Here is a 24,847-nt window from a genome sequence, read left to right as displayed (position 1 = left end):
CGTGGGGGGAAACTCCGCAGCCCGTGGGCAGCAGCGGACGTTCTGTGCCCCGTCAGTGTGCAGAAGTGCTTCCCGGTATTCGGATCCGGAACTCCGTCCCCAGGGCCCGCCTGGAACCTGGGGCGCTGGGCCAAGTCTTTTCCTGCGCCCGCGTTTCCCCGAACCGGCAGCAGCGTCCAGACGCGGTTCGGCAGGCGCGGAGCAGAGCAGGGCCGATCCATCGCTTGCTCCTGGCGGTGCCCCGTGCGCACAGAGCAGATGTTGGGCAGCAGAGGGCCCAGGGCAGAGCCCCGTGGTGCTGCACTGCCACTCAGCTCCAGGCAGGGCTCAGCTCCGAGCCGCCATGCGGAGCCCCCCCAGCCGCAGCCGATTCGCCGTCTGCCCAGCTGTCCGTAGCACCGTGCCTTGGGGTGAGGACTGCGGGACGAAGTGCCCAAATCAAGGAATCGCCATTCCCCGCTCTCCGTTCCCCGCAGATTTGTCCCCGGCTCTCCGGTTTCGTGTCCCCTCGCGGTGGCGGTAGGGCAGTGCCGGTGTCGATGACGGTGCGAGGAATGTTGCCCGTCCGGTTCCGCCGCGGGCAACTCCGGGCCGGGCCCGCGGTGCGGCGGCTCTCAGGGTCTCTGCAGGACCGGCACTCCCGGTCCGCTCGGGGTACCGCCGTGCCCGCATGGCTCCGCGGAGGTGAGCGGGGGCAGCACGGAGGGTTGGGGACGGGGGCAGTCGGGTCGGGAGCTCCGCGCCCCACGCAAACTCTCCAGCAGCCTCACCCCCCCCCTCCCCCCATCCCGGCGATGCTCGGAGCGGGATGCCGTTGCCGTGGCGACCGCCGGGTACCGGGGATGCGGGGAGCGCGCCCGAAGCTCCCCCCCACTGCAGAGCCACAGCCCGGGCGAGACCATCGGCGGGGCGCGGAGGGGGCACTTGGTGCGCTTTTCCCGTGGCCGCCCGTGGGTGCCTCTCGCGCCGTTTCCACCGAGGGTTCCGAGCGGCTCTTCGCGCTCTGCGGGCCCCGGCGGGGCGGCCACGGGGGGGTTGGACTCCCCTCGCGCTGCCGCGGGGACGCGCGGGGCCGCAACCCCCCCGCAGTGGTGCGCGCCGCTCGGGCAGATGCGGCTGAGGAGCGCGCCCAGCCCTGGCGCAGTCCCCGCCGCGCCGGGCCGGGCCGAACCGAACCGGGCCGGGTTGAGCCGAGCCGCGGCGATGCGCGCTGCCGCCCCGCCGGCCCCGGCTGCCCGCGGCGGGGGCTGAGCCGTGCCGAGCCGAGCCGAACCGGGCTGGAAGGTGACAGCGCGGCCGCGGGGCGGGGGCGGGCGGCCGGGACACGGCCGGCACGGGTGGGGCGGTGCGGGAGGGTGCGGGGGCAACGGGCAGCGCTGAGCGGGGCGGGACGGGAGGGCGAGCGGCGCCGGTCGGGGGGAGCGGGCGCGGGTGAGCGCAGCGGTGCGGGCGGCGGGCGGCGGGCGGAGGCGGCGCAGCGCCATCCCGGTGCCGGTGCCCCCGCGGCCCCCCCGGGGCGGGGCGGGTGGTGACGTCGCGGTGCCGGGCCTGCACAATGGCCGTCGGGGCGGGGCCGCGCCGGGGCCTGCAGCCGCGGGGCCGCCGCAGCGCCGTGAGCGGACGCGGGGCCGGGAGATAACGGAGAGGGGCGGGGGGGGGTGCGGGGAGGTGCGGGGCGCTGGGAGCGGCGGTGCCCTCGGGGGGATCCGAGGGGGGGGCGTGTGAGGAGGAGGCGCCCGCGGGGCGATCGGGAACGCTGCGGGGGCAGCGGTGCGGTGCGGGGTGAGCGCTGCCGGGCGGGCGGGGTCGCTCCGGCCCGGGAACCGCGCTCCTTTTGCCGGCGGTGCGGCTGCGGCCCGGCGCGGTGCGGGGCTGGGCGCGGTGCGGGGCTGAGCGCGGTGCGGGGCTGGGCGCGGTGCGGGGCCCGGCGCGCACTGACAGCCCCGCCCGCAGGCTGAGCGCCGCGGGGCCTCGGGGACGCCGCCATGGCGAAGCGGGAGGCCAACGCCAGCCCGGTGGTGCGGCAGATTGACAAACAGTTCCTGGTGTGCAGCATCTGCCTCGACCGCTACCGCAACCCCAAGGTGCTGCCGTGCCTGCACACCTTCTGTGAGAGGTGAGGCCCCTCCCGCCGCCCCCCAGCACTGCATCGCATCGCGGCTGCTCCCTCTGCATCCCCTCTGCATCCCTGCTGCATCTTGTTGCACCTCCACTGCACCCTCACTGCATCCCTGCTGTACGCTGGCCCTGCTGCATCTCCCTCACTGCATTCCTGCTGTGCCCTGCTGCCTCCCACTGCATCTTTGCTGCATCCCCGCTGCATTCCCTCTCCCCTCCCCCCCCCCCCCCCCCCCCCGTGCTGCACTGCATCCACCAAAGCATTTTCCCTGAAGACTTCTCGCGAGAGAAGGGCTTCACTGCACCCCCAGTCCTGCACTGAGTGTCTGGACCCCCCGAAACCCACTACACCCTCACTGTGTCCTCACCGTGCCCCACTGTGTCTCTGCTTGTGCCCCTCTGCTGCATGCTGACCCCAGCTGCACTCCCTTACTGCACCCCGCTGCACGTGTACTGCATCCTCAATGCATCCCCCACCGCACCTCCTGCAGGTCAGCCTGCTCACTGCACTGCACAGCGCTCACACTGCGTCCCTGCAGGGTCCCACTCCTCCCGCAGCATCCCCTTCCTTCCTGCAGCTCCTGCAGCTCTTAGGCTGGAGCTGCCGGGTCCCACTGTGTCCTGCTGAGCCTGCACTGCACCTCTCTGCTGCCTCCAAAAATCGCCTGCCTGCATTCCCGCTGCCCTGCTGTGCCTTCCTGCATCCCTTCTGCACTCCTAATGCCTGCCTCCCCACCGTGTCCCCACTGTGCCCCGCTGCATTGCCTGCTGTGTCCCTGCTGTGCCCTGCTACCTCCAAGTTGTGCAGCACTGCATCCCCCTGCATGTCTCCGGCACAAGATGGGGCCACCCCACTCATGCTGGGAGCCGGGGTCCCACTGACCCCATGGCCCTACAGCCCCCATAGCGTGGGCTGTGGCTGCAGGGTTGTTCCTGTCCCACATTGCTGGGTCTGGAAGGGATGGGGGTGGAGGGGGCTGTAGCACGGCTGAGGGCTCTGTACTGACATCTGCTTTCTCTGTGCCCCCCCAGGCCCCTGCCCACCCCTGGCACTCCCCTGCTCCCGTCTGGCATGGCCCTGTCCTATTATCCATCTGTCTGTCTGTCCGTGGCCCCATGCCGAGGTCTCATGGCCAGCTTTCTGTGGGCTGTGGCCCCATCCCTACCCGTCCTGTCCGACCCCCAGCCCTGTCCCGTGCTCCTGCCACATGCACTCTGATGCACCATGGCACAGCCCCCGTCTGTCCGTCCATCTCACCGTCTGCCATCCCCCCAGCCCCATCCCTTGCTCCCACCCATGCACCGCAGTGCACCCCATCACAGCCCGTCTGTCTGTCCTTCCCCCAGCCCTGTCCCACACACCCTGTTGCACCGAGTCACAGCCCCATCCATCCATCTGTCCGTCGTCCGTCTGCTCCCTCAGCCCTTTCCTCCGGTCCTGTCCTGTGCACCCTGCAGCACCGTGGTGCATCGTCCCCCTCTCTGTCCACCCTTCCGGCCCCTTCTTCCATGCCCTCCAGTTCACCCATCGGTCCATCCTTTCCCCAGCCCCGTCCTCCCATCCCACCCGTGCCCCCCATGCACCACGGTGCAGCCTTCGTCCCCCTGCCCGCCCCATCCCGGTGCCCACCCTGGGCAGCCCTGACCCTCTCGTTGTCCCCGTTCTGCCCCAGGTGTCTCCAGAACTATATCCCGCCCCAGAGCCTGACCCTGTCCTGCCCCGTGTGCCGCCAGACCTCCATCCTGCCCGAGCGCGGCGTGGCGGCCCTGCAGAACAACTTCTTCATCACCAACCTGATGGAAGTGCTGCAGCGCGATCCCGACAGCCGCGGCCCCCACCCCGGCCCGGGGCTGGACCCCGTCAGCGCCGTCACCGGGCAGCCCCTGTCGTGCCCCAACCACGAGGGCAAGGTGGGTGGCGGGGGGGGGGCGGGCGTGCCGCCGAAGGGGGGCCCTGAGCGCCGCTGCCGCAGGTGATGGAGTTCTACTGCGAGTCCTGCGAGACCGCCATGTGCCGCGAGTGCACCGAGGGGGAGCACCGGGAGCACGTCACCGTGCCGCTGCGCGACGTGGTGGAGCAGCACAAGGCGGCCCTGCAGCAGCAGCTGGATGCCATCCGCGGCAGGTAGGGGCGCGTGGGGTGGGGGGGGGTGTGGGGGGGTGCCCGGCCGGCGGCCGCCCTCCGTGCCCAGCGCCGGCTCCGCAGGCTCCCGCAGCTGGCGGCCGCCATCGCGCTGGTGTCGGAGATCAGCCAGCAGCTGGTGGAGCGCAAGAACGAGGCGGTGTCCGAGATCGGCAGCACCTTCGAGGAGCTTGAGAGGGCCCTGCAGCAGCGCAAGGGGCTGCTGGTGCGCGACCTGGAGGCCATCTGCGGGGCCAAGCAGAAGGTAGCGCTCCGCCCGGTGCGGCGGCACGCGAGGCGAGGTGCGGCGCGGCGCTGCGCTGCACGGCGGGGACGCTGAGCGCTGCCTCCGCCCGGCCCTCAGGTGCTTCAGACACAGCTGGAGGTGCTGCGCCAGGGCCAGGAGAACATCCTGAGCAGCTGCGCGTTCACGGAGCAGGCTCTGCACCACGGCACGGCGCCCGAGGTGCTGCTGGTGCGCAAGCAGATGAGCGAGAGGCTGAGCGCTCTGGCCAGCCAGGAGTTCCCCGAGCACCCGCATGAGAACGACCAGCTGGACTACGTGGTGGAGACCGACGGCGTGCGCAAATCCATCCTCAACCTGGGCGTGTTGATCACCACCAGCGCCACGGCGCACAAGACGGTGGCCACGGGCGAGGGGCTGCGGCACGCGGTGGTGGGGCAGCCCGCTTCGCTCAGCGTCACCACCAAGGACAAGGACGGCGAGTTGGTGCGCAGCGGCAGCGCCTGCCTGCGCTTCGTGGTGACGGGGCCGGACGGCGGCGCGGCTGAGAGCGAGGTGCAGGACAACAAGAACGGGACCTACGAGCTGCTATACACGCCGCGCGCCGAGGGCGACTTCCAGCTGTCCATCGCGCTGTACGGGCAGCCCATCCGCGGCAGCCCCTTCCGTGTGCGCGCCGTCAAAGCCAGCGACGTGCCGCCGTCCCCGGACGACGTGAAGCGCCGCGTCAAGTCGCCCAGCAGCGGGCACATCCGGCAGAAGGCGGTGCGCCGGCCCTCCAGCATGTACAGCAGCGGCAAGAAGAAGGAGAACCCCATCGAGGACGAGCTCATCTTCCGCGTGGGTGAGCGGCGGCGGCGGCGGCGGCGGGCGCTGCGGGGCGGCGGAGGCGCGGAGCCTCGCTGACGGCTGTGCGTCCCCACGCAGGGAGCCGCGGGCGGGAGAAGGGCGAGTTCACCAACCTGCAGGGCATCTCCACCTCCAGCACGGGCCGCATCGTGGTGGCCGACAGCAATAACCAATGCGTGCAGGTAGGAGCCCCCGGCCCCTGCCGGCCCCCGGCCCTCGGCCCGGCTAACCCCCGCCTTCCCCCCGTCGCCCCCAGGTGTTCTCCAACGAGGGGCAGTTCCGGCTGCGCTTCGGTGGTGCGCGGCCGCTCTCCTGGGCAGCTGCAGCGCCCGACCGGCGTCACCGTGGACATGAACGGGGACATCATCATCGCTGACTACGACAACCGCTGGGTCAGCATCTTCTCCCCCGAGGGCAAATTCAAGGTGAGGGGGGGCCGGGCCGGGGGGCGCGGGCGCGGGGAGCCCTTCTGATTCCATCCCCGCCGCAGACGAAGATCGGCGCCGGGCGGCTGCTGGGCCCTAAAGGCGTCGCGGTGGATCGCAACGGGCACATCATCGTGGTGGACAACAAGGCGTGCTGCGTCTTCATCTTCCAGTCCAACGGCAAGCTGGTCACCAAGTTCGGGAGCCGCGGCACGGCCGAGCGGCAGTTTGCAGGTACACTCGATGGTAATACACGGGCGCGGCCCTCCTCCTTACTGCATGCCTGGGGCTGCCTCTGCTGGGGCCGGGTGAGTACCGAGCTCTGCCGACCTGCGGCACCGCAGCGCCGGGGGGGGGCGGGGATCGGGCTGCGCGCTGGGCGCCGGGCTCAGATTCCAGCTCCGCGTTCTGGGTTCTGGAGCCGGGCTCAGGTTCTGGGTTCCGGTTCTGGGTCCTGGTTCTAGGTTCAAGAGCTGCTTCTGGTGCTAGGCTTAGGGTCTTGGTTTCTAGGCTCCTGGGTTCCATTTCTGGGTCCTGGTTCTGAATCTTGGCTCTAGTTCTAGTTCTGGTGCTGGAGCTAAGCTCTGGGCTCCAATACTGGGTTCTGCAGGCTGATTTCTGGGCTTGTGTTCTAGGTTTTAGTTCTGGGTCCCAGTTCTGGTTTTTTCAGTCTTGATTCCGAATGCTGTGTTCTAGGGCTGAGTTCTGGGTCCAGGTTCTGAGATCTGGTTCGGGCTTGGGGCTCAAGTTCTAGTTTCAAGTTTTGGATTCTGGTTCTGGGTGCAAGGTTCTGGGCTTGGGTTCTAGGTCCCCATTCTGGATCCCAGTTCTGGGTCCTGGACTAAGGTTTAGGTGCCAGTTCTGGGTCTTGGTTCTGACGCTGGACTCTGAGTCCCACTTCTAGGTTCTGGGATCTGGCTTCCCAGTTTTGAGTGTTGAATTCTTGGTTTTGGACTCCAGTTCTGGGTCCCGCTCCTCGGTCCTGGTTCTGGGTGCCAGGTTCTGGGCTCGGGTTCTAGATCCCAGTCTCCGGGTTCTGCCCCACGGGTGGGGTGTTGGGTCCCCCCAGCTCTGCGCTCCCCAGGGCCGGGCACTGCCTGCACTAACGCTGCTGCTCACATTAACCCCACGAGGGGTCCCGGTGCCCCCGGCCCCTCTCAGTGCTGCTCCTCCAGGGCCACACTTCGTGGCGGTCAACAACAAGAACGAGATTGTGGTGACGGACTTCCACAACCACTCGGTGAAGGTGAGCTGCGCCCATCCCCGTGTCCTGCAGTGATTGGCCCCACGGTGACGCCCCATGGAGACGCCCCATGGCGATGACCCCTGGTGACGCCCCATGGAGACACTTCCTGGTGCCACCTCATAGTGACACCCCCTGGTGACGCCCCATGGTGACACCCTGTGGAGAAACCCCATGGTGACGCCCAACAGAGACACCCTATGGTGACACCCCACAGTGACACCCCCTGGTGACGCCCCATGGCGATGACCCCTGGTGACACCCCATGGAGACACTTCCTGGTGCCACCTCATAGTGACACCCCATGGTGACACCCCATAGTGACGCTCTGTGGTGACACCCCACTGTGACATCCCATGGTGGCATCCCATGGTGACATCCTTGGTGACACCCCATGGAGACACTCCCTGGTGACGCCCCATGGAAAGGCCCCATGGCGATGACCCCTGCTGACACCCCATAGAGACACCTCGCAGTGACACCCCCTGGTGACACCCCCTCCCCAGGTGTACAACGCAGATGGAGAATTCCTCTTCAAGTTCGGGTCGCACGGGGAGGGCAATGGGCAATTCAACGCGCCCACCGGCGTGGCCGTGGATGCCAACGGGAACATCATCGTGGCTGATTGGGGCAACAGCCGCATCCAGGTGGGTCCTGCCCCCTTCCTGCCCCCCCCCAAACAGCCCATTGCTTGGGCAGGGATGGGGCCTGGGCAGGGAATGGGGTGCGTGGCTCCCAAATTGGGACTGACTCATAGTGGGGTTAAGGTTGCAAGAGCTCACTGAGACCATCAGATCCAACAGGGGAATGGTGGAATGGTTGAGGTCGTGGGATCGTTGATGGGGGCAGCTGGGAGCTGAGCATGGGCAAAGTTGGTAAAGCCATGGGGAGGGACGGGGGGGGGGGGGGGGGGGGATGGGGTCTGTGTGCCCATGGGACCACTGAGCAGGTGGGAAGTGTGTCCACGGGGCTGTAGAGACATGGGCTATGCAGGGGAATGGGTGGGTGTCCATGGGGGGTGAGCGAGGGCATCCCATGGAGGGCTACAGGGGATGAACGGGTGGGTGTCTGTGAGGAGCTGTAGAGGATGAGCGAGGGCGGCCCATGGGGGCTGTAGGGGATGTGTTGGTTGTGCCCACGGGGGCTATAGGGGATGTATAGGGGTGTATCCATGGGGGGCTATAGGAAATGAACGGGAGTGTGTCCACGGTGGGCTTTGGTGGGTGGCTGCGTGCCCGTGGGGGGCTGTGGGGGAGGCTGGGTGCGTTGCCCACGGGGCTGGAGGTGCAGGGATGGAGCCGTGGGAGGCGCTGGGGCCGCACGCCCAGGATGGCCGCAGCTCCCGGCGTTGGCGTCACATCGCGGGGGTCCCGCAGGTGTTTGACAGCGCCGGCTCGTTCCTGTCCTACATCAACACGGCGGCGGATCCGCTGTACGGCCCGCAGGGCTTGGCGCTCACCTCGGACGGCCACGTGGTGGTGGCGGACTCGGGCAACCACTGCTTCAAGGCGTACCGCTACCTGCAGTGACCCCGCACGGCGCTCTGCGGTTCCGCTCCCCCCCCCCCCCCCCGCGCTGCACTTTAACCCCGCGCGGCGCGGAGCGGAGCCGTTACCTCCCAACCCCCCCAACCCCCCATGGCGCGGTGATGCTCCCGGGGGGGGCCGTGATGGGGGAGGGGGGGAGGAGGCCGGGGGGGGGGGGGGGCAGGGGAGGCCGGCAGCCGCCACGCGCGGTGTGTGTACAAATCAATACAGAATAAAGGAATACAGAAATGTTCGGAGAGGACCGCATCGGGGGGGGGGGGGGGGGAAGGTGAGAGGGGGGAGGCAGCCGGCAGCGCCCGTGGGGGCCGAATGGTGCGGGCGGGGGAGCGGAGAGGGCAACGCGGGACCCCCGGTCCGGGTGCGGGGCGCTGCGGAGCTGCGGGTTCGACCTTTCCGCGCCGTGTCCCGCTGTGGGTCGCGCTGCCCTCCCCTGCCCTCTCCCTTCCCCCCAGTTCCCGAGCAAACAGCGGCATTTCCCAGCACGGGGTGGCGGGGGGAGGGCGCTGATAGGAAGCGGTTGGGGCGGCTCCAGCCCTACCTGCGCTGCCATGGAGTGTCCGTGCCCGGCCGTGACCCCCCCGCGTTGTGCAATGGGCCCGGAGGTGGCGCGAGGTGTCGTCGCGTCCCCCCCCCACCCCCCCGCGGAGCGCACTTAAAGCGGCGGAGGCGGCGGAGCTGCGCCGCACACCATGGGGGGGGTCCGCGGCCGCGCTGTGCCTGGCGGCGTTGCTGCTCCTGGTGGACGGATGGCCGCTGTGAGTGCGGAGCAGCGGGGCGAAAATGGGGCCGGGGGTGCAAAGGGCGTTGGGGTGCAGGAGGACGGGGGGGGGGGGGGGGGGTCCACGGAGCTTTGGCTGCGTACAGAACTGCAATAGGGGAGTGGGATGCATAGGGAGGATGTGTAGGGTGGGTGGGCTTCGGGAGCCGGGGGTCCATTTGTGCTCCTTCAGTGTGGGGGGCTGTGCCATAACCTTCTGTGCTGCCCACCCCCAGGACTCAGCACAAACCCCACGCACCTGGAGATGGGCGCCGCCGTGGGGCTGAGACCCCCAGCAACGACACCGGTGAGAACTGTGGGATGGGGGAGGAAGGGGGAAGGTGGGAGGGTTGCAGCGGAGCCGGGGGGGGTCTGTGCCAACCTGAGCCCCTCCTGCAGCCCTGGCCCAGATCTGCGGAGACGAGGGCGGCTTCGACGCTGCAACGCTGAGCGAGAACGGCACCATGCTCTTCTTCAGGGGTAGGGAGGGGGCTGAGGGTGTGGGGTGGGGGATGGGGGGCGTGGGGAGAAATGCGGTCTGGGGGGAGATGGAGGTGGCACTGGGAGGGGGTGATGGGCTGCTGGATAAATGGAGTGTGGGAAGGGGAGAGGATGGGAGGGGATGTGGGAGGTGTGGGGCGATGTGGCACTGGAGTGTGGGAGAGAATGGGGTGTGTGTGGGGGGATGGGGTGTGGGGGGAAATGGGGGGAGATGGGGTCTGTAGGGACCAGGGGATACAGGGAGTGTGGGTAGATGAGGGGGGAGGTGGGCAGGGTTGGCTGTGGGGCAGTGCTGTGGGGTAGCACGTTGCTCCCGCCCAGGAGGGGACGTGTGGGAAATCTCGTGGGAGAGACCCCAGCCCCACAGCCGCCCCCTGGCTGAGTCCTGGCCTGAGCTGGAGGGGCCCGTGGACGCAGCGCTGCGCATCCACCGCCGGGATCATCCCGAGGAGCACCAGAGCCTCTACCTCTTCCAGGCACGGTCCCAAGATGGGCAAGGGGGTCCTGAGCTGGGGGAGCTGGGGTGGGGAGTTCCAGGCTGGGAATATCAGACTGAAGGTCCTGGGCTGGGGGTCTGAGCTGCGGGGGTCCCAAGCCGGTGGTCCCGGGGTGGGGAGTCCCTTGAGGTCCTGGCCTGGGCTGCTCCTGGCTGCTGGGGGGCTGCCCCTGTGTCCACATCCCTGGGCTGCCCGTGAGGCAGGCGGTTCCGAGGCCCCGGCCTCCTAGGGCTGCTCCCATGGAGCCACCCGGATCTGAGAGCTGAAGCTGCGGGGCTCATTGCAGGGTGAGAAGGTCTGGTCCTATGCCGGGGGGCAGCTGCGCCCCAATTTCCCTCGGCGCATTGCGGATGAGTTCCCGGGGGTCCCCGGAGATCTGGACGCTGCTGTGGAGTGTCACCCTGAGGAGTGCGGTGGGGGAGAGCGTGCTCTTCTTCAAGGGTGAGAGCAGAGCAGGGGCCAGGGGGGCTGGGGCTGCATGGCAGAGCCACACCGTATGAGCCGTGCTGCCCCATATGAGTTGTGCTGCCCCATATGAGTTGTGCTGCCCCATGTGAGCTGTGCTGCCCATATGAGCTGTGCTGTGCCATACGAGCTGTGCTGTGCCATGTGAGCTGTGCTGCCCCATGTGAGCTGTGCTGCCCCATATGAGCTGTGCTGCCCCATACGAGCTGTGCTGTCCCATATGAGCTGTGCTGCCCCATATGAGCTGTGCTGTGCCATACGAGCTGTTCTGCCCCCACGCACAGGGGATCAGGTGTTCTCCTTCGACTTGGAGCTGCGGGTGACGAAGGAACGCCCCTGGTCGAAGCTGGGGCGGTGCGACGCGGCGCTGCGTTGGTTGGAGCGCTACTACTGCCTGCAGGGCACCCAGTTCCACCAGGTCAAACCCCACACTGGGGAGGTGCTCCCTGGGTACCCCCGTGATCTCCGGGACTACTTCATCCCCTGCCCTGGCAGAGGTGAGGCTCCCCTGGGGGTGTCCCAGGAATCTGCAGCCTTGTGACAACCAGGGACCCCCCCTGGGACCCCACGTGCTGGAGATGTATGGGGGAATGGCGTACCGGAGATGCACTTTGGGAACTCGCTCTGGGGACCCATCCTGGGGAGTCATGTGCTGGGAACACAACCTGGGGCCCTGCTCTGGACACCCACCCCTGGGGACCATCCTGCAGATTGACCCTTGGGATGTCAGCCCAGAGATCTGCACCCACATCACCCACTCTTGTGACCCACACCTTGGGGACCCCCTCCTGCAGAGCTCTGGGATCCAGCCCCAGGGTGTCCAAGGCATCCTGAGGTCCTCTCCATACAGTGGGGACCCCGCTGGCCATGTCAACATCCCCCATCCCCATCCCATCCCCACCCCCACCCCCACTACAGTCCCACATCCCACCGCCATTCCCATCCCCATCCCATCCCCATCCCATCCCATCCCACCCCATCCCATCCCATCTCATCCCATCCCATCCCATCCCATCCCATCCCATCCCATCCCATCCCATCCCATCCCATCCCATCCCATCCCATCCCACCCCATCCCATCCCATTCCCTGACCCCATGTCAGCACTGCCTCCACCCTGCAGGTCACAGACACAGGAACACCTCATGGGGTGACGCTGGTGACCGCTGCAGTGGGCAGCCCTTCCAGGCCATCACCTCCGATGACAGTGGCCGCATCTACGCCTTCCGTGGTGAGGGTCACGGGGGTCTGTGAGGGGCCGTGGGCTGTGGCCGTGGTGCTGATGTGTCCTGCAGATGGGCTGTCATTCCGGCTGGACTCCTGGAAGGATGGTGGCACGCGTGGCCGCAGACACACAGCTGGCCGGGCCTGCAGGGTGACGTGGACGCCGCCTTCTCCTGGGATAAGCGCATGTATCTGATCCAGGTGGGCCCCCCTTGGGGACGGTGCCGCCTGGGGACATCGCCTGGCACTGGGCTTACGAGGTGCCACTGCCAGGAGAAAGGCAGCGGGTGGCGGCACAGCGGTGTCCCTGCGTGGCTGTGCTTCTCCTGGCCTGTCTGCTTCCCTGGTGCCTCCAACCCACCGCTGGCACTGGCCCCATCCATGGGCAGCCCCACAGCCCTGACTGTTCTTGATATCCTGTCCCCACCCATCCCCATCCATACCCACAGCCCTGGGGACCCCCTCCTGCAGAGCTCTGGAAACCAGCCCCAGGATATCCAAGGCACCCTGAGGTCCTTTCCATACAGTGGAGACCACACAGGCCGTGTCAACATCCCCCACCCCCATCCCATCCCCTCACCCATCCTCACCCCCACTCAATCCCCATCCCCATCCCCATCCCCATCCCATCCCCATCCCATCCCATCCCATCCCACCCCATCCCATCCCCATCCCCATCCTCATCCCCATCCCATCCCATCCAATCCCATCCCATCCTATCCCATCCCATCCCATCCCATCCCATCCCATCCCATCCCATCCCATCCCCATCCCCATCCCATCCCATCTCATCCCCATCCCCATCCCCATCCCATCCCATCCCATCCCATCTCATCCCCATCCCCATCCCCATCCCCATCCCCATCCCATCCCATCCCATCCCATCCCATCCCACCCCATCCCATCCCCATCCCCATCCTCATCCCCATCCCATCCCATCCAATCCCATCCCATCCTATCCCATCCCCATCCTCCTCCCTATCCCATCCCATCCCATCCCATCCCATCCCATCCCATCCCATCCCATCCCATCCCATCCCCATCCCCATCCCCATCCCATGCCCACCCGCTGCCCCGCCCCACATCCCTGTGCCCACCCACTCCCACAAATGCCTGCACCCATCCACACCAGTCCCTGTCCCCGTGCCCATCCCACCCAGTCCCACTCCACCCTATGCCCACTGATGCCCACCCGCTCTCCACAGGGCTCGCAGGTCTCCATCTACCTCTCGGGTAGAGGTGGCCACCAGCAGGTCGAGGGCTACCCACGGGCTCTGCAGGACGAGCTGGGGGTCCCCGAGGCAGATGCCGCCTTCCTTCACCTGCCCCGGGTCCGCAGAGCTCTACGTCATCACAGGTGGGCAGTGGATGTGTGGGGCTGGGTGGGGGGTGGCATTGGGGTCCCCGTGGCTTCGAGTGACAGCGCTGTGTCCACAGGGGACCGTGTGCGGCGTGTGGACTTGACGCAGAGCCCACGGCGTGCGGATGAGCCGCAGCCTCTGCCCCACGATGGCGTGGACGGGGCCCATGTGCACAGCCGATGGCATCTACCTGCTGCGCGGGGGCAGCTACCATCTCTACAGGGACGTGGCTGAGCTGCTGGCTGCCCGCCTGCCCGCAGCCCCCCGCAGCAATCGCTGCCCATCTGTTCCACTGTGCACAGTGAGCGCAGCCCCCACCCCACAGGGTGCAATAAAGGCTATGGAGCCCCTGCCTCTGTGTGTGCCTCAGTGTGGGGGGCGGAGGGGGGTCAGCGCAGCTGGGCTGTGCTGGGCTGTATTGGATCCTATTGGGCTGTACGGGGCTTTATTGGGCTCTATTGGGCTGTACTGGGCTGTGCTGGGCTGTACTGGGCTCTATTGGGCTGTGCTGGGCTGTGCTGGGCTGTGCTGGGCTGTACTGGGGCTGTACTGGGCTGTGCTGGGCTCTATTGGGCTGTGCTGGGCTGTACTGGGCTGTACTGGGCTGTGCTGGGCTGTACTGGGCTGTACTGGGCTGTGCTGGGCTCTATTGGGCTGTGCTGGGCTGTACTGGGCTGTGCTGGCTGTGCTGGGCTCTATTGGGCTGTACTGGGCTGTGCTGGGCTGTGCTGGGCTCTATTGGGCTGTGCTGGGCTGTGCTGGGCTGTGCTGGGCTGTACTAGGCTTTATTAGGCTGTACTGGGCTGTACTGGGCTGTGCTGGGCTGTACTGGGCTGTGCTGGGCTGTGCTGGGCTGTACTGGGCTGTGCTGGGCTGTGCTGGGCTGTACTGGGCTGTACTGGGCTCTATTGGGCTGTGCTGGGCCGTACTGGGCTGTGCTGGGCTGTGCTGGGCTGTGCTGGGCTGTGCTGGGCTGTACTGGGCTGTGCTGGGCCTGTACTGGGCTGTGCTGGGCTGTGCTGGGCTGTACTGGGCTGTGCTGGGCTCTATTGGGCTGTGCTGGGCTGTACTGGGCTGTGCTGGGCTGTGCTGGGCTGTGCTGGGCTGTGCTGGGCTGTACTGGGCTGTGCTGGGCTGTGCTGGGCTGTACTGGGCTGTGCTGGGCTGTACTGGGCTGTACTGGGCTGTGCTGGGCTCTATTGGGCTGTGCTGGGCTGTGCTGGGCTGTGCTGGGCTGTACTGGGCTGTGCTGGGCTGTACTGGGCTGTACTGGGCTGTGCTGGGCTGTACTGGGCTCTATTGGGCTGTGCTGGGCTGTACTGGGCTGTACTGGGCTGTGCTGGGCTGTGCTGGGCTGTGCTGGGCTGTACTGGGCTGTGCTGGGCCGTGTGCGTTCAGACTGGCTATGGGAAACGATTTCCCGTCCCAGCAGCGGCTGTGCGCAGCATTGCCGTGCCGTGCCGTGCCGAGCGGCGCTGCTCAGTGCCGCCCTCCGCTGTTCGGTGCCGGGCCGAACCGGGCCGAGCTGCCGCTGTGGTGCCATCCCGGCTCCCTCCGTGCCGCAGCGCTCCGTGCCGTGCCGTGCCGTTCTGTGCCATGCCGTGCCATTCCGTGCCATTCCGTGCCGTGCCGTGCTGTCTATATGCCATGCCGTGCCGTGCCGTTCCGCACTATCCCGTGCTGTGCCGTGCCATACCATGTCATGCCGTGCCGTGCCATTCCGTGCCATTCCGCACCATTCCGTGCCATTCTGTGCCATTCTGTGCCGTTCCATTCCGTGCCATTCCGCACCATTCTGTGCCATTCTGTGCCGTTCCATTCCGTGCCATTCCGCGCCGTTCCGCTCCGTGCCGCCCCGCAGCATCTCACTCGGTGACACTCCGCACCGCTCCGCCCCGCACTCGGAAGCGGAAGCCGATCCCCCCCGCACCCCCCCGGCAGCGGAGCCGCCGCAGGTACCGGAGGGGCCGGACAGGGGGCCGCTTCCCCCCTCCCCCCCCGTTCCCCGGGGCCGCCCCGCGGGGCCGTGCGGGGGATGGGGGGTGTGACGCAGTGCGGGTGGGCGATGCGGGGAGCGGGGGATGCGGCGGGGGGCAGTGCGGGGGGGGTCACCCTCTGCCCCGCTGCCCCCCGTAGGCCCGATGGGTGCGGAGCTGCCGGCGCCGCGGGGGCTGTAGGAGCCGCAGCGCGGAGGTGAGAGCGGGCGGTGCGGGGTTTTGGGGGGGGCGGTGCGGGCCGGGGGCGCCCCGCGCTGATCCAAGCTCCCCTCCCGCACCTCCGACCCCCTCCCCCCCCCCCCTCCCCAGGGCCCCACCATGTCGGGGTCGCTGAGCAAACGCAGCGATGTGGCCAACGATAACAGCTGCGTGGGGCCGGCGGGGCTGAGCCTGGCGTTGCGCGGCCCCCCCCGAGGCGCTGCCCCCCCCGAGGAGCCCCCGAGCACCAAATGGCTGAAGGACGGGCAGAACCTGCAGCGCCGAGCGGCCGAACGCGATCAGAACCGCAACGAAGTGCGGCCGCCCCCCCGAGCAATCGGAGCTGAGCGCCCGCAACGCCCGCAACGCCGCCGCGGGGGGAGCGCCGCTGATCGAGGACGAGGAGGAGGAGGACGAGGAAGAAGAGGACGAGGATGAGGACGGCGATTCCACGCCGGTGCAGAGCGATCCCGACCACGGGGGAATCGGAGCCCAGCGGGGAACGAGCGCTGCGGGAGCCGGGCCGTAGCGCCAGCCGCCTCTTCGGGCCCCGCAGCGGCACGGCCAGCGATGAGGACTCCAGCTGGGCCACGCTCAGCCAGGGCAGCCCGGCCGGCAGCTCTCCCGACGATGCAGGTGGGCCTCGCGCTCCCCTCCAGCTCCCCCTGCTGCATCTTGCAGCCTCCGGCTGCCCCACGTGCTGCCCCATAACCCCATCCGCTGCCCCACGTCCCGATGCTGTGGGGCAATGGCTTTAAAGTGAGACAGGGGAGGTTTGGGTTGGATGTGAGGTGGAAGTTTTTGAGCCAGAGGGTGGTGAGGCACTGGCACAGGTTGCCCAAGGAGGCTGTGGATGCCCCATCCATCCCTGCAGGCATTGGAGGCCAGGCTGGATGTGGCTCTGGGCAGCCTGGGCTGCTGGTTGGCGACCTGCACACAGCAGGGCTTGGAGCTGGATGAGCGCTGTGCTCCTGTGCAACCCAGGCCATGCTGTGATTCTGTGATTCCATGATTCCATGGCTGCATGATGCTCTGCCCTGCAGCCTGCAGGAGCTGCTCCTGATGCTCTGCCCCCCAAACCCGCACGCAGTTCCACAGCTCTGGGCTCATTGCTCTGCCCTGTGGCCCCAGACCTGATGCTCAGTCCTCTGACCCCCACCCCCCTCCTCAGGCCTGATGCTTTGCCCCGCCAGCCCTGGCTCCTGTGTACCACCCTGCCCTGCTGTGCCCATCCCAGAGCCTGGCCTGCATGGCCTCATCTCCCTGCCCCAGCCCCACTGTGACCTGTGCTCCCCACAGCACAGCATTGCCCCCTAGGCCCTGCCCGGTTCGTATCCCCTGCTCTGCATTGCTCTGGCCATGCTGTGCACCCCAAAGCCTCATCTGTGCTGTGTCCCCATGCTGTCCCCACTCACATCATTCCTGCTGTGCCCTCGCTGTCCCCCGGCGCCCTTCCCTGCTGTGACCCACCTCTGCAGCCCCGTCCCCATTTCTCTGTCCCCATAGGCCCCATCCCAGCCCCCCCCATTTGCACATCCCATCTCCTCTTGGTGCTTCCCCTGGTGATGCCGTCAGCGGTTGCCGGGGAAACAGCAGGGCTGGGGTGGGCAGGTGAGGGATGGAGTCGGACCAGGATGGGGATGGATGGGACCAGGATGGACTGGGATGGGGATGGGGTGGGGGTGGAGTGGGATGGGGCCACCCCCACAGCCCCCAGGACCCCTCACGATGAGGGGCTGTGGTCTGGCTGTGCCCTTTCCTTTCCTCATGCAGCAGGGCCCTGTGCCCTGCCTGGCTTGGCGGGGACTCATAGCCTCCCCCCTTCCCCCCAGATTCCTTCTGGACCCGCAACTCCTTTGAGACAGACTCAGACCTGCCTGCGGGATGGATGCGGGTGCAGGACACCTCGGGCACCTATTATTGGCACATCCCCACTGGCACCACGCAGTGGGAGCCACCAGCAGGGCTGGCGCGTGGCTCAGGGGGCAGCACCCCCTGCGAGGAGCAGTCGGTGAGTGGGGGGCCAGTGGGGGGGCGAGAGGGGGTTGAGTGGGGGGCTGCCCCATGGCACAGCGTGGAACCGAGCTGCCCGCTCTGCCTGCAGCTCGCCTGGACTGGCTTTGCCCCGGCTGAGCGCTTTGATGACAGCGACTTCTGGAAGGTGAGTGGCTGCCTGGGGGAGGGGGGGAGGTCACTGTGCCCAGCCCTGATATCCCCTCTGCTCCCCCAGGACCCCGCAGCAGAGGAGGAGGCGGACGGTGAGCCTGGAACACGGGATGTGGAGCCGCTGGCACCGGACCCGGCCTCGCTGGGCGGCAGGTGGGGGCTGCAGGGGCCGAGCTGGGGCAGCCCGGTGCTTGGGGTGATGCCAGGAGCAGGTGGTGGCAGCCGGTGGCACGTGGTGACGGCTCCCCTCACTCTTGCAGCATGACTCCGGCCGAAGAGGACGAGCCTGGCTCTAAGGTAGGGCGGGTGGGTGGTGGGGGCCGAGCGCTGCCCTCACCCGGCGGGGGGCTCCTGCCCAGCTCCCCCTGCCCCAGCGTCAGGGGCTCAGCGCTGCCCTCGCTATGTGGGGCTGTGGGGGCCGGGCCGTGCCCACCCTGCTGTGCCCCGCAGAGCTTCGCCGTGCGCTCACTGGGCTGGGTGGAGATGAGCGAGGAGGAGTTGGCACCCGGCAGGAGCAAGCGTTGCTGTCAACAACTGCATCCGCCAGCTGTCCCTGCACCAGCACGATGCGCCCGGTGCCTGGGGGGGGGTGAGCGCCCCCCACACATCCCATATCCCCGGCCCACGCCGCCCACGGCCCACACCTCTCCTTAGCCTGATGTTGCCCTCCCAGGGCCGGGCCATGCTGCTGCTCCTGCAGAGCCAGACGTTGAAGCTGGTGGACCCACAGGACCAGAGCCTGCTGCACGCACAGCCCGTGGCCAGCATCCGCGTCTGGGGTGTGGGGGCGCGACAGCGGCAGGTGGGGGTGGGGGGACTCGTGGTGGGGACGGCGCGTCTGGGGCTGTGTGGGATCTTCTGGGCACGTGGAAGGGGCCCTCGCAGCCTGTATGAGCTCTGCTGAAGGGCACATGGGGGTGCCTGAGTGCAGGGGCTGGGAACTGCATGGGACCTGGGGTGGGTCTGTGCACCTGGGGGGCTGTGGGGGAGTCCTGTGCGTGCGGAGTGCTGGGAGCTGGTGCATCTGTTTGCATGTGGGGTGCAGGGGGTGGGGGGGTCCCATGCGTGTGGGATGTGGGAGATCCATGTGCTTGCTGGGGGGTCCTGTGCATTGAGGGTGCGGGGTCCTGGGGTGGGTGGGAGCCTCGTGGGCTGGGTGCCGGGCTTCGTGCTTTGGGGTGGCGGCGCGCCTGGCCTCGCTGACTCTGTTCTCTGGCTCTCTCCTGCTGCTCTGGCTGGGCACCCAGGGAGAGGTAGGGCAGCACCACAACCGCAGCCCCTGCCCGCATCGTGCCGCGCTGGGGGCTCGGTGGTGGGTGGGGGGTGTGGGGGCCCTGGGGTCTGGTGGGGGGGGGGGCCCGAGTGTAGGCAGCCCCTTCCCTGCAGGGACTTTGCCTACGTGGCGCGGGACCAGCTGACGCAGATGCTCAAGTGCCACGTGTTCCGCTGCGAGGCCCCTGCCAAGGACATCGCCACCAGCCTGCACGAGGTCTGCTCCCAGGTGAGCCCCCAACCTGCTGCCCCTACCGTGGGGATGGAGGTTGGGGCTGCAGTGTGATGGGCTCACGGGGCCACGGCCCCCTGCTCCCCCCAGATCATGGTGGAACGGCGAAGTGCCCCGGGCGCTGGCCTAACGGCCTCTCCGTGGACGCCTCCAGGATGGTGGAGATCCCCTTCCAGGGTGCGGTGCGGTGGGGGCCTGGGGGGCTCAGGGCGGGCGGGTACGCGGGGCAGAGCCGTGGGGCGGGCTGGGTGGGGGCTGCTGGGAACGGGAGGAGGGGTGGGGGTCGGATGATGCACGCGGTGACTTTGTGCTGTGCCCGCAGTGGAGTTCCCGGCGCCCAAAAGCGAGGTGGTGCAGAAGTTCCCCGTCTGCTACCTGGGCTGCGTCCCGGTCGCCAAACCCGTGGGTGAGCCGTGGGGCGAGGCGGACGCAGGGTTGGGGTGTCCCGAAGGTGCACGCGGGGGTGGGGAGCCGGGTCCTCCGGCACCCCCCCGAGCCCCTCTTGTGCCCGTCCCCAGGCATGGACGTCATCAACGCGGCGCTGGAGGCGGCGTTGGCCACCAGCAGCAAAGAGCACTGGACGCCCATTGTGGTCAACGTGGCGCCCGCCACCCTCACCATCACCCACGAGCAGGTGCGGCGGCCGCGTCCCCGTCCCCGCTGCTGTCCCCGTCCCCGTGCCGTCCCCAATCCCGCTGCTGTGCCTGCAGACAGAGGCGGTGCTGTGCGAATGCCGCGTGCGGGTTCCTCTCCTTCATGGGTGTGGGCAGAGACGTGCGCTCCTTCGCTTTCATCATGGCCAGCGCGCCCGGCGCGTTCCGCTGCCACATGGTGTGGTGTGAGCCCAACGCGGCGGGCTGAGCGAGGCCCTGCAGGCCGCTTGCATGGTGAGTTGCCCCCACCCGCCCCGCGCCCCCCACCCGCCCCGCTCCTGCTCACCCCGCTGCCCCCAGCTGCGCTACCAGAAGTGCTTGGACGCGCGGCCCCAGGCTTCCAGCTCCTGCCTGCCCGCGCCGCCCGCCGACTCGGTGGCACGCCGCGTGGGCTCCACCGTGCGCAAGGGCGTGCAGAGCCTGCTGGGCAGCCTGAAGCCCAAGCGCCTGGGGGCGCAGACGCCGTGATGGGACGGAGGCGATGGGAGCGCAGCCACCAGACCCCACCGCTGCCGGCAGGACGGCACCGGGACGGGGCGGCCGTGCCGGAGCCGCGTGCCCGCCGGGGCGCGCGTGTGTGTGTGTGTGAGTGTCTCCGGGCGGGCGGCGCGGCTGCATCCCATGCGCGGGTCCCGGTGCCGGGGGGCGGCCGTGGGGCAGGGAGTCGGGCCGGAGTCCCGCCCTGCGCATGGGGCCGGGGCGGGGTGCTGCCCGCCTGATGCATGCGGTCTAACCTGCAGCGTGGGGACCCTCGGGGGCCACCCGGCTCCGAGCCGCCCCTCCTGCTGTAACAGAGATCTGTGTTGTACTAAATAATTAATAAACCCATTCCACCAGCCCGGCCTGCCCCTCTCCCCGCGGCACCGTGGGCCAGCAGCCGCGTCTCCACCACCGGCAGCCTTTATTACTCAGCCCAGGGGGCCCTCCTGCACCGAGGTTCACGGGGCGCCCACCCCCGTCTCCACGGGTCCCACAGAGCTCTCAGCAGAGCCGCCGCTGCCTCCAGAACTCCTGGATCTGTCGGAAGGGCCGCGTCGGGCGCAGGGGGCGGCACAGGTCGGGGTCGGCGGAGCGGCCGGTGCGCAAGGCGCAGAGCAGGGCCGCCTTGCAGGCCTCCCAGGCACGGCTCGCGGGGAGGGTGGCCCTTGTGGAAGTGGTACCAGAAGCGCTGGAAGAGGCGCTCGTCGTCCTGGAAGCGGCGGATGAGCAGATCCCAGTCGCTGGGGAAGGCGCTGGCCATGCCGTACGCCTCGCGGGCGCCATACAGGCGCTGCCAGCGCGGCTCAGCGCCCGGTGCGTTGGCCTCGGTCAGGTTGAGGATGAAGGTCTCGTGGTCCAGCACGGCGTGTGAGCTGCCGGTGTAGGAACCGTCCACCTCGTACACGCGGTACCCTGGGGACACAGATCAGAGGTTGGGGCACCTCCAACGGAGAAGAGCTGAGAGCTGGGGGTGCGCAGCACTGTGAGAGGAAGGCTCTGCGGAGACCTCGCCGCGGCCCTCAGGATTTAAAGGGAGCTTATAAACAGGAGAGCAACTTTAAACGGGCAGATAATGAGAGTGGGGAAAGGCTTCAAACTAAAAGAGATGAGATGCAGGTCAGATTCCTTCCCCAGAGGCGGTGAGGCCCCGGCACTGCAGCCCAGAGCGTGGGCACCCCATCTCTAGACATGCCTGAGGCCACGGATGGGCCCCAGGCAGCCTGAGCTGGGGGGGCTGGGGGCTCTGGGACCCCTTCCATCTCAACCATTCTGGACTTCTATGATCTTTAAGGATTTTAGCAACTCGAAGCACTCTCTGATCTATAAGGTCCCATCCAACCCACCGATTCTGTGGTGCTGTGAGGAACCCTTCCAACCCAACCTCCCTACGGCTCCATGGCAGTGTTTGGGGCTGTGGGGCCACCACCAGGAGGGGAGGCAGCAGTGAGGGCTCACCGGGGTTGAGGTTGATGTAGGTGGTGACGCTGGGAGCCACGAAAGCCACAGACACGGGGCGGCTCAGCGTCTCCTCATCGTAGAACATCTCAAACTCATCCACGTGCGTGTGCCCAAAGAACTGGGCAGCAATGGTGCCCTCAAACCTGCGTGCGGGGCGGTGCAATGAGCGCGGCTGTGCCACGCTGTCCCTGCTGCCATCCCCACCCCGGAGAGGCTGGCAGGCAGCCTGGTGCCCTCAGAGCCGACCTGTTGACGATGCGGTAGTAGTTCCAGCTCCAGCTCCGCAGGCAGTGCGCCGGGGGGATGTGGCCAATGATGTGCACCTGCGAGGGCAGTTGGGATGGTGCTGACAGTGGGCACAGGCCTTTGGGAACCCCCCATCCCGCCAACCCCCACCTTCTCTCCGTCACGCTCGGCAGCCTCCAGCACCCCCACGAGCCACTGCAGCTGCCCTGCGGGGTCGGTGGAGTTGATGAGCAGCCAGAAGTTGGCCTGGGAGCAGAAGTTCATGTTGAGGGAAACGAGGCGCAGCCCCGGCCACACCTGTGCCGTGTAGAACCCGGCAGCTCTGGAGGGAATGAAGGGTCAGAGAATCACAGAACCGCGAAGGCTGGAAAAGCCCTCCAAGATCTCCAGGTCCAACCCCAGCCCACCACACCGCGTTCCTCAGTGCCACCTCCCTGCAGTGCTGGAACGCCTCCAGGGCCGGTGAGCCCAGCACCTCCCTGCACAGCCTGTTCCACTTGGACCAGATTAGCTCGTAGGTCCTTCCCAACCTTGTGACTCTATGATTCTGCGGCTCTTTGAAGAACTTCTCCCTAATTTCCAACCTGAACCTCCCCTGCTGCAGTTTGAGACCGTCACCCCTCACCCCATCACACGGTCAGCAGTGCGGTCAGCACTGACCGTGGGGCCGCACCGAGCCCCCCAGCGCCCAGCCGGCACCCACCGGAGGGTCTTCAGCGCCGCGGGGGGCAGCCAGTCCTGCCAGGCCTCGGCCATGGCATCGTAGAGCCACGCAGCCGACTGGTTGCCGCGCACGTAGGGCGGAGGGAAGGCGTTGACGGGGGTGGCCTCGTGGTTGCCCACAGCCGGGAAGACGCGCAGCGCTCCCAGCTGGCGGCGCAGCAGCGCGCTGACGGTGCGCAATGCCAGCAGCTGATCCTCGCGGCGCTGCTGCCACACGTCGTGAGCCGGGATGTCACCCGTCCAATACGCGGCAGCGAACGGCCCCGCCTGGCGCAGCCCGGCCAGCAGAGAGGCGATGGTGCGCAGCGGCAGGTCGCACTTCCCGTATTCGCCCCAAAAACCGGCACCGCCCGAACCGGGCAGCGCGGAGCCGCGGCAGCACAGCGGGTCGGGGCAGGACGGCTCGCTGCCCGCCTCGTAGCGCCGGTCCCAATGCATGTCGGTGAGGAACAGAACGCGGGCGGTGGGCGCGCCGGGCGGCGGGGGCCGCGGGGGCCGCACCGGGGGTTTGGGGGCGGCGGGCAGGGAGACGTTCCAGGAGCCCAGGATGTCCCAGCGGCCGCAGCGCGGGCCCAGCAGCAGCCCGCACGCCTCGGTCGGCCGCAGCACGGAGCGAGCCCAGGCGGCCACCACGTCGCGCTGGAAAAGCTGCACCGCCTGCTGGCAGATCTCGGCCCGCGCCAGGCGCAGCTCCCGGCACAGCCCTGCGGCCACGCGCCCCACACGCACCACGTTGGGCTCCAGCTGTGGGGAGTGGAGTGCGGGGCTGTGGGACCGGCAGCGGCTGCCCCTTCCCTTCCCCTTCCCTTTCCCTCTTCCCTTCCCTCCCCCTCCTCCTGTTCCCTTCCCTTCCCTTGTCATTCCTTTCCCCTTCCCCTCCCTTCCCCTCTCCCTCCTGTTCCCTTCCCCTCCCCTTCCCATCCCCTTCTTCTTCCCCTTCCCCCCTCTTCCCTTCTCCTTTTCCTCCCCCTCCTGTTCCCTTCCCATCCCTTCCCTCCCCATTCCCTTCTGTTTCCCCTCCTCCTGCCATCCCCTTCTTCTTCCCTTCCCCTGCTGTTCCCTTCCCCATTCCCTTCTTTTCCCATCCCCTTCCCCTCCCCACCCTCTTCCCTTTTTCATGTCCTTCTCTCCCCGTTTCCCTTTATTACTTCCCTTCCCCCTTCACCACCCGCTCCATCCCCCTCCACGTCCCCGCCCGCCCCGTCCCGTGACCCCACACATGTCACGACCCGTCCCGTCCCCGCGGTGCCGTCACGAGATCCGCCCCATCCCCGTCCCAGCCGCGCTGACCCCATTCCCGTTCTCCTCCTCGGCCCCGTCCCTTTGCCCTCTCGTCCCCGTTCCCGATCCCGCGCCCTCCCGTCCTTCCCCACTCCCTCCGTCCCGTCCCGCCGATCCCGGACCTGCAGCGCGAGATCGAGCGCCCCGAACAGCAGCCGGCAGCCGGGGCACGTCAGGTTCCGCCACCCCCAGCTCGGCCCCGCGGCCTCCAGCAGCGCGGCCCCGGGCGGCGGCTCCGCCGACACCGATAGCGATAGCGACACCGCCGTCAGCACCGCCAAAGCAGCGCCCAACCGGAGCGGCCGCCCCGCCGCCAAACCCGAGCGCACAGCCCGCGCCGCCATGGCCGCGGGACGGCAGCGGGGGGCGGGGCCACGGGGGGCGGGGCCAACGGCGGGGCGGGGCCATTGAGCACGTGGGCGGGTGGAGAGCGGCCTCCGAGTAAACAGCGCCCGGGGTGCGACGGGAGGGCGAGGGGCATTGTGGGAGATGGAGTCCTGTGGTGCATTGTGGGAGATTGAGTCCCGTGGTGCATTGTGGGAGATGGAGTCCAGTGGTGCATTCTGGGGTACTGAGTCCTGTGGCGCATTATGGGAGATAATGGGAGTCCCGTGGTGCATTCTGGGATAACAGCGCCCGGGGTGCGACGGGAGGGCGAGGGGCATTGTGGGATATTGAGTCATGTGGTGCATTCTGGGAGATGGAGTCCCGTGGTGAATTCTGGGATATTGAGTCATGTGGTGCATTCTGGGAGATGGAGTCCCGTGGTGAATTCTGGGATATTGAGTC

The 24,847-nt window shown here is 68.1% G+C and overlaps 4 protein-coding genes across 4 annotated transcripts; 3 read left to right on the top strand and 1 right to left on the bottom strand.

The window, feature by feature from the left end:
• The first annotated feature begins 1,568 nt into the window (after positions 1–1,568).
• Positions 1,569–8,627, top strand: TRIM3 (tripartite motif containing 3). The gene is given in 13 exon segments (XM_048950363.1): positions 1,569–1,612; positions 1,954–2,116; positions 3,792–4,029; positions 4,092–4,243; positions 4,325–4,505; positions 4,605–5,328; positions 5,412–5,515; positions 5,590–5,628; positions 5,630–5,758; positions 5,824–6,004; positions 6,934–7,004; positions 7,508–7,648; positions 8,378–8,627. Coding segments are annotated over 12 exon segments (2,244 nt in total). The 5' UTR covers positions 1,569–1,612; positions 1,954–1,985; the 3' UTR covers positions 8,531–8,627.
• An 11-nt stretch (positions 8,628–8,638) lies between these two features.
• HPX (hemopexin) lies at positions 8,639–13,705 on the top strand. Its single transcript, XM_048967794.1, is given in 16 exon segments — positions 8,639–8,646; positions 9,151–9,303; positions 9,542–9,612; positions 9,705–9,785; positions 10,128–10,282; positions 10,590–10,718; positions 10,720–10,744; positions 11,053–11,265; positions 11,891–11,998; positions 12,063–12,095; positions 12,098–12,192; positions 13,197–13,307; positions 13,309–13,348; positions 13,429–13,517; positions 13,519–13,623; positions 13,625–13,705. Coding segments are annotated over 16 exon segments (1,449 nt in total). The 3' UTR covers positions 13,658–13,705.
• A 1,397-nt stretch (positions 13,706–15,102) lies between these two features.
• Positions 15,103–20,706, top strand: APBB1 (amyloid beta precursor protein binding family B member 1). Its single transcript, XM_048950373.1, is given in 22 exon segments — positions 15,103–15,307; positions 15,489–15,546; positions 15,661–15,871; positions 15,873–16,016; positions 16,018–16,183; positions 17,380–17,558; positions 17,652–17,708; positions 17,778–17,866; positions 17,974–18,010; positions 18,164–18,229; positions 18,231–18,302; positions 18,387–18,497; positions 18,499–18,515; positions 19,100–19,214; positions 19,308–19,340; positions 19,343–19,394; positions 19,540–19,623; positions 19,736–19,851; positions 19,928–19,960; positions 19,962–20,070; positions 20,073–20,104; positions 20,171–20,706. Coding segments are annotated over 20 exon segments (1,884 nt in total). The 5' UTR covers positions 15,103–15,307; positions 15,489–15,546; positions 15,661–15,667; the 3' UTR covers positions 20,339–20,706.
• A 48-nt stretch (positions 20,707–20,754) lies between these two features.
• SMPD1 (sphingomyelin phosphodiesterase 1) lies at positions 20,755–24,437 on the bottom strand. The gene is given in 7 exon segments (XM_048950447.1): positions 20,755–20,986; positions 20,988–21,262; positions 21,806–21,951; positions 22,055–22,131; positions 22,205–22,376; positions 22,758–23,521; positions 24,181–24,437. Coding segments are annotated over 7 exon segments (1,791 nt in total). The 5' UTR covers positions 24,403–24,437; the 3' UTR covers positions 20,755–20,851.
• Between the last annotated feature and the right edge of the window lie 410 nt (positions 24,438–24,847).

The sequence above is a fragment of the Lagopus muta genome, chromosome 1 (genome assembly GCF_023343835.1).
Source record: "Lagopus muta isolate bLagMut1 chromosome 1, bLagMut1 primary, whole genome shotgun sequence".
Lineage (NCBI taxonomy): Eukaryota > Metazoa > Chordata > Aves > Galliformes > Phasianidae > Lagopus > Lagopus muta.
Note: the sequence above shows the minus strand (reverse complement) of the source record. Positions and strands in the feature narration are given on the sequence as shown.